Source organism: Stegodyphus dumicola, chromosome X2, assembly GCF_044657685.1.
Source record: "Stegodyphus dumicola isolate Sdum_Otavi_A_Nest chromosome X2, ASM4465768v1".
In the NCBI taxonomy this organism is placed as follows: Eukaryota; Metazoa; Arthropoda; class Arachnida; order Araneae; family Eresidae; genus Stegodyphus; species Stegodyphus dumicola.
The window spans coordinates 33266417-33280070 of NC_140781.1; the positions used below are offsets into that span (position 1 = coordinate 33266417).

At 31.6% G+C, this 13654-nt stretch overlaps 1 protein-coding gene across 4 annotated transcripts in view; it reads right to left on the reverse strand.

Moving 5' to 3' along the window:
* Nucleotides 1-13654, reverse strand: part of DIP2 (disco-interacting protein 2) — a 252891-nt gene that overhangs the window by 40377 nt on the left and 198860 nt on the right. For 3 of the 4 annotated variants that reach the window (XM_035357833.2, XM_035357831.2, XM_035357829.2), the window contains exons 20-29: nt 8281-8423; nt 8022-8158; nt 7822-7902; nt 3257-3384; nt 3060-3144; nt 2848-2946; nt 2626-2758; nt 1914-2107; nt 1502-1667; nt 1273-1412 (exon numbers count right to left, since the gene is read on the reverse strand). In XM_035357833.2, the coding sequence (XP_035213724.1) occupies nt 1273-1412; nt 1502-1667; nt 1914-2107; nt 2626-2758; nt 2848-2946; nt 3060-3144; nt 3257-3384; nt 7822-7902; nt 8022-8158; nt 8281-8423 (1306 nt within the window). The remainder of the gene's footprint in view (nt 1-1272; nt 1413-1501; nt 1668-1913; nt 2108-2625; nt 2759-2847; nt 2947-3059; nt 3145-3256; nt 3385-7821; nt 7903-8021; nt 8159-8280; nt 8424-13654) is intronic. The other variant, XM_035357830.2, reaches the window with a different exon arrangement.

Below are 13654 nucleotides of genomic sequence, written 5' to 3' on the forward strand. Positions count from 1 at the left end.
TAAAAACTTCTATATAACAAATCATTTTAATCTATCAACTATCTAATGGTCTAAACATCCTTTTTCATTTTTTTCCTGGCTGCCAGTATAATTACCAATTTCAAACATAAAAATATTAAACAAGTATGCCTATATTTGCCTAATAATATCTGAGAACTCAAGATATTAACATAAAACTCTCTGCAAATAAGTACAACAGCTTCGCAATTTTATAAAAATTAATAAGTTACATTTTATATTTAAAGCTATTATATAAAAACACAAATACACCCATTATGAATACACAAGGAAATCTTTCATTGTATATTCTTAGCCCGAATCATTATCATGCTTAATAATGTCGAATCATTATCATGCTTAATAATGTAATTTTTGAATTTTTTCAGTATTGTCAATGCTTTTTTTAAAATCAAAATTAAGTGCTCACAACCACTTCAATGGCATTTTCATATTGTTCTTTTCTCCCTCCCATCAATATAATAAATTCCAGGTTAGATATGCAAAATAAAAGGCACATACATTAGTTTGCTAAGAAAAGATGCCAATTTGGTATAATGGTCGCGACAACACCTCTTACAGTGATGATGAGGATTTGAAGCTTGTGTAATGCATAGATATTCCTGTTGGTCCCACCTTTACAATATAGTGTTTCAAATCCATTCTGTATCCTGGGCAACATTCCCAGAGTAATCAATAAGCTCTGCCATATGGCAAAACCCTAAGACACAAGAGCCTAAAGATTTGATGAATGGAAGAATATTAATAAAATAAAATACTATAGAAAATACAAAAATAAGTATTTTTTCATCAAAGTTATGATATTTGATGTAAAGTGAAGACAAATTAATGAACATAAATGGAAAATAAAATAATAGATAAGAAATAAATAGAATTAAAAACATGTTCAATAACTAAAACTGCTTTATAAAATACATATAGTGTTGCATAATTGTCACATGTCATTCAATTTTAAATTCAATTTTTGTTAGGAAGGTTATCATGCTCATGTAACATGCCAGTATGGTAATTCAAGGAGTACCAGGCTTCAAAGGAATATCTTCATGTCAGACTTTCTAAAACAATCTTGGATTCATACACATAGTAATTAAAATACTGACATTTTTTAAACCCTAATAATGTGAAAAATCACAAATGAATACCTGTTCAAAACTGAGAAATTCGTATGTTGTAAAGTTTCAGAATAAAATCTCCAGCAGTAATTTAGAAAGTTCTATTATAAACATGACAATTAACATAACAGGCAATTCATACCTTGGACTTTAACAGTTTCGAAATGGCAGCAGTTGATAAAATAAGAACTGATTTGCTAACATCCACTATCATTCTTACTGTTGGCAAAGTAGTTTGTAAGTTCTGAGGATGAGGTGGCCTGATAGTAACTGGAACTACACCTAAGTCGAAAACAGGAACAGTATGACTATAAAGAATAACAAAATAGAAATAAAAATTGAGACATTAAAAAAATGTGTGGAGAACATACCTACATATAAGCAACCATAAAATGCACAAATTAGATCCAAGCCAGGTGGATAAATTAGTGCCACATGGTCACCTGTATTCAGTTTACCCTTTTCTAGTAACATACATGCAACTCTTTCAGCTCTTTTGTGAAGCTGAGAGCAAGTCAGCGTTCCAGTAATTCCACCCTGAAAACAATTATATGATCTTTCTATAAACTACATAAAATTAGCTTTTCAGCACGCTAAAGTAAAACCTAACTTTGAACTATTAATGCTATGATAATTAAATTCAACGTAATACCCAGACAACTGTTAACAGTTTGCCTTTATTGAGAGAAACTACTTTGAGTCAAAATATTTCATGACTTTTTAAATAACAATTACAAAGTTTTCAAATAAAATAATGGACGTTTATGGAAGAAAATACCTTACCTTAGCATTAAAAAGTGTAAAAATTACATGATCAGCAGTAGTTGTTACTCTCCACTTCAGTATCTCTGATATAAACTGGTATTTCCTAGCAGTATCACTGTCATCATCAATTATACCAATATCACGACCTTGAGCTGAGGCAAGACGCACACCTTGTACCATATTACCAACCATGACTGAAGCAGGGCCAACTTCTAGCCATAATAATAATGTAGTTAAAAAGGGCCACTTACCAAATAAGTAAAAATAAATATCTGAGAAGTTAACATAAATGAAAGTTGAGAAACTGATTGCACCTTCTCAAGTTAAATATTTTTTTCGTTAAAAATCTCTTACAACACATTTGGAAGGGGAAGTTATGCTCTTCAGTATAACTCTGCATTAACTTTCCATGTTTTTAAATACAAAAAAATTGGATATATTTAACAAGAATTATCACTTTTTTTTTTTAAATCAAAAACTTCACAATATAGTAAATCAATGTAACTTTTAAAGTTTTATATTATGAAATTGATTAAATCATGTTTTTATCATTTTAAGAATATTTGCTGCATTACTATAAGTTGAAAAAAGGAACAGTTAAGAAACAATAAAACCAAAAATTTCTAAGTGTGTTCAAGAATGTCACAAATTTAAACTTAGCAGTAGTTCGTTTTGATTAGAACAGAACAAATCAACCAAAAATTGAAGTAAACGATCCTGTATTCTTTACCTGGATGAACTTCTCTTGGTTTAGGTAAATTTGTCACACAAGTATGAGGACACATAAGAACATTAGCAGGGTGTAAACTTCCCTCTAAAAATCGTCTTTTAGTTTCTGAGAGATGAATGCCACCTAATGGTGTCTAATATAAAATAAAGAAGTATGAATATTAAAGCGGGAAAAACAAATTTTAAACAAAAATTTAAATGAAAACATTATTTATAAATATACTTTTGGTAAGCAGTTTGGAGAAACCAAAGCTAAGCAATATATTCCAACTTGATGGATACTATCAACAGCCTGTAAAACTCTACTCATCCATTGAAAGCTCTGAAAAAACATGAAAGCAGTTGCTTAAAATGTAACCTATACAGCCTAAGATTTAATTCATGCTCTGACAATTTAGCAATAAAATATAATAGCTAAGAGGGGGAAAAAGGTACCTCTTCTTCAGCGCAATCTGGTCTTTGCTCAGCAATGACACATATTCTTTCATCTCGCAACACTTTCACAGAAAACACTGCAATCCTACAAAAATTCATATTTCTATCAATTACACCTGCATATACACAAAAAAATGATAAAGTTTAAATTAATATCAAAATTAATTTTTATCATTAGGCAATTTATTTTCAGTTACCTTCCTCGATAAATGAACTTCATTGGTTCCACTGCCAATACAGTTGCAATGATATCATCTGTATTATGTTTTCTGCCACTAACTTGCATAAGACCATCTCGTGTCCCACAGACGAACACTAAACCTCCCTATAACAAGAAAGGAAAATGGATAATAACACTGTACTACTCCACATGAATGACCAAAGATTAAAATATAGTCATTGAGAGCAAATAAGAAATAATAATGGGGTGATTAGAAACTTTTATCATCCTGAAATTGCTCCTCACACTTCTCCATAAAATGTATTAGAAGAGATAAAATGGCTATTTCATGTATAGAAATTACAAAGTCCAAAATGTTGACCCCCCCCCCAAAAAAAAACTTTTGTACAATGTTTAGGAATGGAGAATATAATACTGAACAAAAAGAAGAATGTGTGCCATCTTTCATCTCACCAAGATTCCTGCATGTTACTGTCAAACACTTGCTAGGAAAACTGCACCACAGCCACAACCATACATTCAGCCCTTGAGTGATTGATTGTGAAGGGTCAGCATTTTTCCTTCCGACATACACAAGTGAAGCTCGAATGTTACCATTTCTATTAAGTCACCTTGCTAGATTTAAACCGATGATTTAAAATCTGGAAATTTCCAAAATCAGAATCACCAAAGTCCTAATGATTCTACATTTCACACTTTGTATTGTATCAGAATATAATCAAATGTGACAACAAGACATTCATAAAAAATACTCGGTTTAAATCAAAATTCAAATTTTGGCCGATCAAAAAGGAATTTACATGAAAATTTCTAAGTAATCTCCTGCTTCAGTGATTAGCAAAGTGAATATTCTGCAGAATATTATTATTCAATCAAAATACAAAGTGATCCATAAATCAGTAATTGTTTACAAATATGTATTTAGCCATTATTAAAGCTCAATTAGTTTATTTATAGCTGGTAGCTAAGTTTATTTCAACCACAACAAATTTAGCCCAGGAATATATAAAATCATGTTTTCTTTCATGCAATACTAGTAAGCAAAATTTCTGTTTACCAGATGGTACTTCATCAGTAAATGAACACAATAAATGTTGAATGAATGCTAGATGTGGCAAGTTATCATTACTACTGAGCACTATCTGAAGATATATTAAGATGACTACATAACAGGAATACCATTTCTGTAAGAAACATTGATACACATCAGCCTGAATGTCTTTTTACATTTTCAGTGATACTAAATTTTTGCATACCTGTAACTTAAGTTAGTCCAACTAATACCAAAAATGGACAGATTTGAGATCTGCCGGCCTGAATTCAGACTAAAGTGATGGCTTAACACTCTGTTTTCAATAATAATTTAGAACAACAGAGAAGCAATGTGGGATGATTTATCTTGTATAAATGTCACAAAATCCATATGCTTTCCCCCCATTTATGAATAATACTGTTTTGTAACAGTATAGTGCTGACTTCTGACAGTGATACTTAAAAAACACAGCCATATAATCAGGATTTGAAGGTACAGTGGCATCTGATGGATAATACTGCAATTAAAAAATTTAGATTTTTACCTTAAAAAAGCAAGTAATTTCATAAGTTTTGGTATTAAATACAATGTATGCTGTAAATTCAAGGAAATACAATCTTTTTAAATGTTTAATAACTTTTGGATCACACTCGCCCTCTTTTTTTTTTTTTTTTTTTTTTTTTTCCCCATTTTATATAACTGCAAAGGTTGGAACTTAATTTCAATACACAAAAATACTTTAAGAAATGGCTAAAAATTATAATTAAGAATTTTTTTTCTCTAAAAATAAATAACATCACATTTATATTTAAATGTAAAGAAGTTTGTAAAACACAAAAAGGAAATTTTGATATGCATCAATCCATCTACTGAAATGAAAATCTCTTCACATTAAAAAACACACTTAAAATGTCTTAAGTATATTTATTATAAATGATTTGATGAGCTAATTCAGCAGAATGAAATTTGAAAGATATGGTGAGGAAATAAAATTTTAGGGCTCCCTTCATCTTATAATTCTTCCAAATTCTTCATTTACTACCAATAGCTATTATTTTGCATAAGAATCACTCGTGCAAAAACTTGCTTTTCATTTTATTTTCACGCTGTCACAAAAATAGTTCTAAATTTAAAGCACATTTTACCAGCACATCTGTTAACTTTAAGAAGAATATACCTTTTTATGTGTGTTCTCAAAACTTAGTTGCTATTAGAATCAATCATTGCAAAACAATTTCATCCCAATATACTAGTCACTTACAAGAATAAATAGTAAATTACCATAGGCTTCTTCTCAGGTGTTAAATCATTAGCCCCCTATTTAATTAACTACTGCTATTTTCTTGATACAAACAACTTACCGGTTCTTCACTCACGTTAAACACAAACACTAGTTGCTGGGTTTACAGCATATTTCAAGCTGAAAGCAAGCCTCAAACGTAACTTTTATTTTTATACAAAGTGGCATTTGTTTTTCAGTTTAACACTCATGAGGGCCAGGCACTACATGGCCTTCATAAAACAATGTTTCCTGGAAAATTTACTGTTCCCTTCCCCAAGAAAAGGTGTTGCCCAGCATGAACAGCCCCCTCCAATCTCTAGCTACACTATTTTCGCTGGCTGAAGTCTCATGGCTTTTCACAATGCCTCTTTACTGGTGATTTTGCTTTCCTGTATTATGTTCATTTGACAAGAGGAACCAATATAACTGCCCCAAGATTTCTCTAAAATACAGTAGGGTTCCATGTACCAACCTTCAGATCATGTGCCTCACTGTATATACATTTTGTACATTATGACAGTAGTGATATGAATATTCAACTTCAATATTCTAGTACATGAACAAATCAAGGCCCAATATACCATACATTTAAGCAAATAGAATTCATACCACTATTCAAATAGGAATTTTGTTTGCATTATTAATCAGAGTAGAAACTAAAACTTGCATAGTAGTGCCCCAACATCAACGTGACAGCATTCTCACAAAAATGTATTTTTCCAAAACATCTTCATAATGGTGCGGACACATTTATGTCAGGACACCCTTGCAAAAGAACTTCTAATCAGTTGCTGATTTTCATTAAGTCACAAGCATCTTTACAATGGAGTACTGTTATGAAGTTGTCACTCAGAAGCAGGGATTTTTTTAACTGGTTACCATGCAAATAAATGGAAATGTTAGAGGATTTAATATCATGCAGCCAACAAAATGGTCACAAAAATATCTTTTGTTTACTATATGCTACAACTTTTCAAAATGCTAAAACTTCTACAAGAAAATGTTTGTTAAGAATGAGGATATTTAACCCTCCGAGCGTTATAGGTTTAGACCTGAAATTTCAAAGTTCCTCAAAATGTCATGAATAAGTGGTATTTTCTTGATTTTAATTAAAAAATGACTCTCTGATTTTGTACCTTGATTCCTTTTCTTCCAATATACATCCAAACCGAAATCAGATACATTAAAAACTAACAGAAATTTTCATGTATAATGAATATAGAAGGTAGCCTTCTATGTGGAATTTTCCGGCCGTAACGCTGAGAGGGTTAGTAAATCAATATTATTGTGTGCATACGGGTTCATAATAGATTGAATGTACAAGTCTGATAATAGGTTAATAAAATTTAATCTGATCAAAAGAAATATATCAGAATTCTGGAATTTTCCTCAGAGATTATCATAGAACTGTTCACAATATTACACAATATAACCAGTAGTTATACTTCAAAAAACTAAAAATGTTAAATACAATGCAATACAAAGCACATCTAAACAGAAAGCTAATCTCAATACAACTCGCAATAACAGTAACTAAGGAAGTGAGCTCAGATGCTCTCTCTGGCTTTTTATAGTTTTCAACTGGTCGCAAGAAATTTCTAGTACTTTTTGCTTCTCGAGATTTCCAGAAAGCAATAAGAGGATGGAATTACGGTTACAGCCAACACAGTGGTCAATTACATTCATTCAATTTCAATACAAATTACCAAGATATTCAAGTGCCCCTGTATTTTTACTTTTCCGGCATAGTTTTCACTTAAAATTTGTCACAACAATTTTAATTATAATTCTACTAAAATTACCTATCTAAATACAAAATTTGTAACAATATTATTAGTAGTAACAATAAACGATATGCACTATGATAATTACAGCTTGCTACACTTCATAGAAATATCTGTGACTTGTTTCACCAAAAACAGTGAAATCAAAGGTAGCTTTTTTGTTACCTTTATATATATGATTAACTCGCAGTCTCCTACGACTCAGAAAATCTTTACTCATTCCTCAAATGATGCAAAGTAGCACACATGTACGAAGATAATCAGAACATTAACAACAACAATAGCATTACAGGCTGGCAATAAACACCACATACACTGCAACTAAATAAACTGAAATTATTTCCGTTATTTCCAATAAAATAAATCAAGACTTAAAAATGATAATTTCATCTGTTTATTATATGTGCAAGTCTCACAGATAAAAAAACACTGCATTTTAAATTGCTGTAAAAGGGGGGGGGAGAAAGAAGAAAGATACATACAGGACCAATGAAACCAAGTAACCCAGTTCGCACCCAATTTTGATCATTCACAGGCTGTCCATCGGCACATAATGGTTGCATCTACATAAAAATACACAACAATTAAATTTCAAATATTAAGAAAAGAAATTTAATATGAACACTAAAACAACTATATATTCCTATTAAATTTAAAAGAACAAAAATTACTTAAGCAATACCTTAAAAATAGTGTTAGTGAGTCCTTGTAAACCCCAATAAGATGACGCTGTTCCATATGAACTAACACAAATTTCTCCAACTTCATCAGTCTTGCAGAGAAACGGAGGTCCATTAACAGCAACAATTGCAGCAAATGCTAAAAAAGGAAAATGCATACTTGAAACTATAACATAAGTAATCTATGAAGCAAAAAGGTAACATTTAAAATGTAGAGAAGCAGATAAATAAAGTAAATGAAATGCTATCATAAATCTTTACCTCCAGGCATTATTTGACCACAATCTTGTAGCGTTAATGATGTTAAACTATTTTCTTGATCCACTCTTATAACACCATAGCTCAAGGCAGACATAGATAGAACACCTCTGCCACAAGAAACAGGGCCCAATATTTGACCAGGCCTAAAAGAAAATAAATTGCTTATTACTTCAAACGATTCCACATAGAATGCCCTAATCTCGTCTACAAATGCTGCAGTAAGTGAAATATGCAGATTTATAATTTAAAGAAATAATATGCTCAGTACTTCCTCCCCAAAATGATGAACATATCAAGATATACAATACTGCCTAAGTAAAGAGAAAAAGCAACCAGTTTAAGTTAAATCTGGAAAAAGATAATGCAATTTTAAATGATTAATCTTTAACAATAAGGCCTTGTAATACCTAAATGGTTTATTGAACTCATGTTAGCCAGGAACGGGAAAATACACAGCACATAAAAACTCTTATGGATACAAATGTGATAATCATTCAGTTAATATTATCTGTGCTATACCAAAACCTTGTATATACACCCAAAAATGGGTCATTCCACCATTACACAAAGTGCACGAGATCTTAATCAATCAACTACACACGCATGTCTTAAAACTTTTTCTAGTGGAAACCACTTTTATAAATTAGAATGCTCAGCATACTCTCTTATTCCCTTTGAAAGCAACGTATTTAGATTATGTAACTAACAGTACACTTACATTTCAAAAATGCAATTAATTAAAATTCATTTAATTTTATGTTAGTATTAATCAATTAACTGAAGAAAAGTTATATTTGTTTTTGATTATGCAAGAATATCTCTAGTTTCGATAATCTTATTAACTAAAAATTAAATAAATGTTGGGACTCGCATTGATGACACGGATCGTCTGCCAATTCTTGCACAGCTGTTACATGTTTGGATGCATGCTGGTAGATTCAAGTCAGAGATTGGATCATACACAAAGTCAATTTTGAGCCTTTGATTTTGAGTTAAGGGGAAAAAAAAAAAACCTTTCTTACACAGATGCATAGAAGCAAACTGATAAATAAGAACCATTGCACAGTTCTACTTTCACTGGTAATGAGGACCAGAAATTAACCAAAATATCTGTTTAGAAAAATTTTCATTTTAAGTCTGGTGTCATTAGATAATTTCATTGACATTCAATTCTCTTTCATTCAATGGCAGTTTGCTAGTTTCGAAACTGCAATGGAGAGGATCAAAAACAGATGAAAATTCATTATATTTACCACTTGAAAATAAGTTTCAAACTATGACCAAAGTTTCGAGATGTGAACATATGTCATTCATAATTCTTTTCCAATAATGATATAATTTTCTACCAAAAAAGGACTCTAAAGTTAAGAATGGTGAAAAATTCTGTTTTAAACAACTAACCCATAAACCTAGTTATGGCTCAAACACTTATATTTTCCATGGACATTCAGAAAGTAAAAAACTACCCCGTAGGCAAAGAATTAATTTTGAGAATACATTAAGTTTTCAGAAAGATATGTCACCAGAAAAGGTCATCAGCAAAAGATTATGCAAAACCTTATTGATTTCATTTACAAATAACTAGCCATTTCTGCAAATATAGGAGGACCACAAGGGCAGGTTTTGAGGACCACTTGTCTGCAGACCACAGTTTGAGAAACGCTGAGATTCCCACACTTATGTGTCTTATAATCACACTTCGTACATGAGAATCAAGTTTATGTATTTACAAAATCTCCACACTTATGTGACTTATAATCACACTTCGTACATGAGAATCAAGTTTACGTATTTACAAAATCTCCAAATTATGGATTAGATTTGCAGCAGTTAGAAACCAAGAACTGCTTATTATGCTATTTTTACCAAGAACTGCCTTATTCAATGAACATGACTCCATGATTTCTGTCTTTGCAATTTTTTAAGCAATCTAGGGAGTATCTGCTTCCCCACCCCAAGGATATCATCTCAAAAGCAGCACTTCTGCTTCAGTACCAATAATCACACTGACAAGCTAGTGTATGAATGAAGTGAAACAAAGCATAGGTTTGACAGTTATCTAGTGAACAAAGATTCACATAGTACACTCGAGGCCCTGTTACAAAATTCTTTTAATGCAGTGATAGGAATCAAATGGTCCACATCAGTTCGACAGACACGATTCCTCAAATACTTTCAATTTGGTGAATCAATTATTATGAGTGAATGGTAATACTTATGCTAACCTCAGTGTTTACTCCTGCAGCAAACCAAATTTTGAAATTTTTTCACCCCATGACATTAAAAAAGTTATAGAGTACAAAGTCCAAAATGGATTGTTTGGATATTAGATCATCGGTTTAATGCTTGTAAGATGGCATGAATTATAAAATTAAAAATATTAAATCGTGATTTATGATCTAAAGAGCAACACAATTGACCAAAAAAAAAAAAAAAAAAAAAAAGCCTAACATTTGTTTACTTTATTAAACATTTCTTCCAATGCAAGTTGTTTAAGTTGCTTTTTTGTGCTATTTTGTCCTTAATTTTGTAGACAGATATAATTTCTTATTCAGTTACACAGCTCCATTGTAGTCCTGTAAATGCTGTGTTAAGAATTCTGACTAAGTTGTCAATCGAAATTTTTTCGTTTTCAAATAACCTCTCTGTCACTTTCTTCACTATCAGTAGCGGTATTTTCTCGATCTAGAACCATACTACAGATTTCGCATCTGTTGGTTGATAACTGGGGCAATGTCATCACAATGAAAAACTTCTGTTATATCATCTTCATTTATTACCATTTCTCCACACTTCTTTAAAAATTCCATTAATTGGAAAATTTAACCTTTCATTTGCGATATCCAAAATCCTTCAAGTTCACGGCTATCATATTCATCAACCTCACCATGAAATATGCTAGCTGGTCATAAATTATGCAAAGCATTTTTTAGTATCTGGAGACACATCCTCCCATGATCTTGTCATGCTCCACAAACCATATTTTACACTAAAATATTTCAAATATTCTTGAATAGTTTTGCCATTATTCAAGAAATTCAACATGAATTAAAAAAATTCCAGTTTATATTTGCATTTCAGCATGAGCACTGTTCCAATATCCATAGGAGATTGATGTACAATTTGGAGGAAAGAATAAAACAGATACATTATCTTTCGCTAAAACATTGAGTATGAGCCGAACAGTTGTTTACAATCAGGATAATATTTTTGTCATCAGGCAAACCAAACGAATTCAAATTTTGCCCAGCCTTGGGTAAAAAATTATTTTCAAACTAATTACTCATTAATGCTTCTCTTATCTGTGGTTTTATATGCATGATATATAATGGGAAAATCTTTACTCCTTTAAATGCTCGAGGTCGTGTATTTTTTTCCGATTACAAAAAAATTAAGCTTGTGCATTTCTGCCACACATGTGAATGCTAAAATTGCTAGTCTCCCTTTGGAATCTTTGACACGAGCTGGAGCCTTTTCTGTAGAGGTTGCCAAGGTATTTTTCAGTACATATTGCCAGAAAAGACCAGTTTCATTAGTGTTGTAAATTTGTTCTGGAGAAGACCTTTAACTATCAATGAGTTCAATGAATTCATCTGCAAATTGTTCAGCAGCTTCAGTATCAGTTGAGGCTTTTTCACCTGAAATTCTTAATTGCCTTATACAACCCTGTCAAATATGAGCACTAATTTTTTATGTTAATTTCTTAGTGAAATATTTGAGCTTGCAAAATTAGCATTTGACCCATAAATGGCATGCCCTTGCTGCGATACTGTCTGAACCATTCAATTATCACTTTGTCATGATCTTTACTTTTAGCATAACAAGTAAGTTTTCTGCTATTCGTTGTGAGCAAGGTGCTGGAATTCACAAAAATTTCCTTTTTTTGTTATCTTATGTCATTCGCAGTTGACTCTCCAATACCATAATCCTCATATAATTTTGAGACGGATATACCTTCATTCATTTTTTGTAGCAATTAGACATCTTGTATAACCGACATCAAAACATGCTTTCACTTTTTAGATCATGTTACAGCTACAGAATTAGAAACTCTTTTCAACATCATCAAAAGCTGAAACTTTAATTTTCATCAAATTGCTAAAATATAAACAGCCTGCAAAAAAAGAATTAAGCTGGATCAAATCAGAAAAATAAGTAATAGTGCAATCTGCTATATTGGCTGAAATTCCCTGGAATCAGTAAAGTATAATTTTAGCCTAGTTCAAAAGCATACGCTATATATTATTGGCTATGTGTCATGAGATTAGGGACAAAAGACAAGTTGTTCCGTTAAATTTTGTCTTGCTTCTATCGCACATCGAGACAATTAAGCATGATTATATTAGTTTAGTTATTTATTATACTTATGTCTATTTCTTGTACATGCTTAAGATTTACCTGAATTCTGAATAAATAAATTCCCATATATACTTCAGGTTTATTGAAGGATGGTGCTAGATATCTTACCACCCAATGCAGTGTCTGTGGGTCCTCAATTCTGCTAACAAGAGCCTAAGTTCTAAATTTTTGTGGACCCTAAATTTTTGGATCACAGTGCTTTCCCTAAATTCTAAAAATATTTTCATCCTTTAATTTTGTTGCTCGGCACTTCTGTAAATTTCAAAAATCTTGTCTTCAGTAAGTTCTGCCGCCCAGTGTGACCATAAGGGCTCCGGCATCGGTTGTGGGTTTACGTGAAAACAAATCAGTTATTCTTAATTCAAATAACACTAAATGTAATCTTTTGATCTATGAATATGATTAAGAAAATCTATTTTTAGCATATGGAAACTTTTGTTAAAGTTTTCCTCATCAATATTTCTTGGCGCATTTAACTTAAATCTCTAATCACTGCAAAGCCTAAGTATGTCAACATAAGAGGTTACTAAACTCTTTGTACTAATATAAAAAAAAATTGGGGGGGGGCATCGCTGCATGAGTCATTACTCAAGATGTCACGTGTTGATAAACATGTGGTGATGAAAGCAAAATATGATGAATAATGATTTGCCAGGTTGACATCAGGGATATAAAATAATAGGAGTAAAATCAGCAATATTTCTATACAGAATGCTTCGGTTTCTTCAATAACAAGCTTCAGCTGCAGCTGCCAAATTATTGCTCATACAAATTTATGCTAAATTATTATTTCTTCAATAACAAGGTACAGTACAAAGTCCAAAATCTGGACGTCCATTATCCGGAATGATCTAAAATCTGGACCTCAAAGCCACCAACGTTTCTCGTAGGCATAACGCTTGCGCATTTGATCCCCCTCCACGCATAACAAAACACCTGGAGAGGCCCCATTCTTAATTTCACATCAACACTAAATAAAATACCTTGTTATTGAAGAAACAATCATTTTAGCATA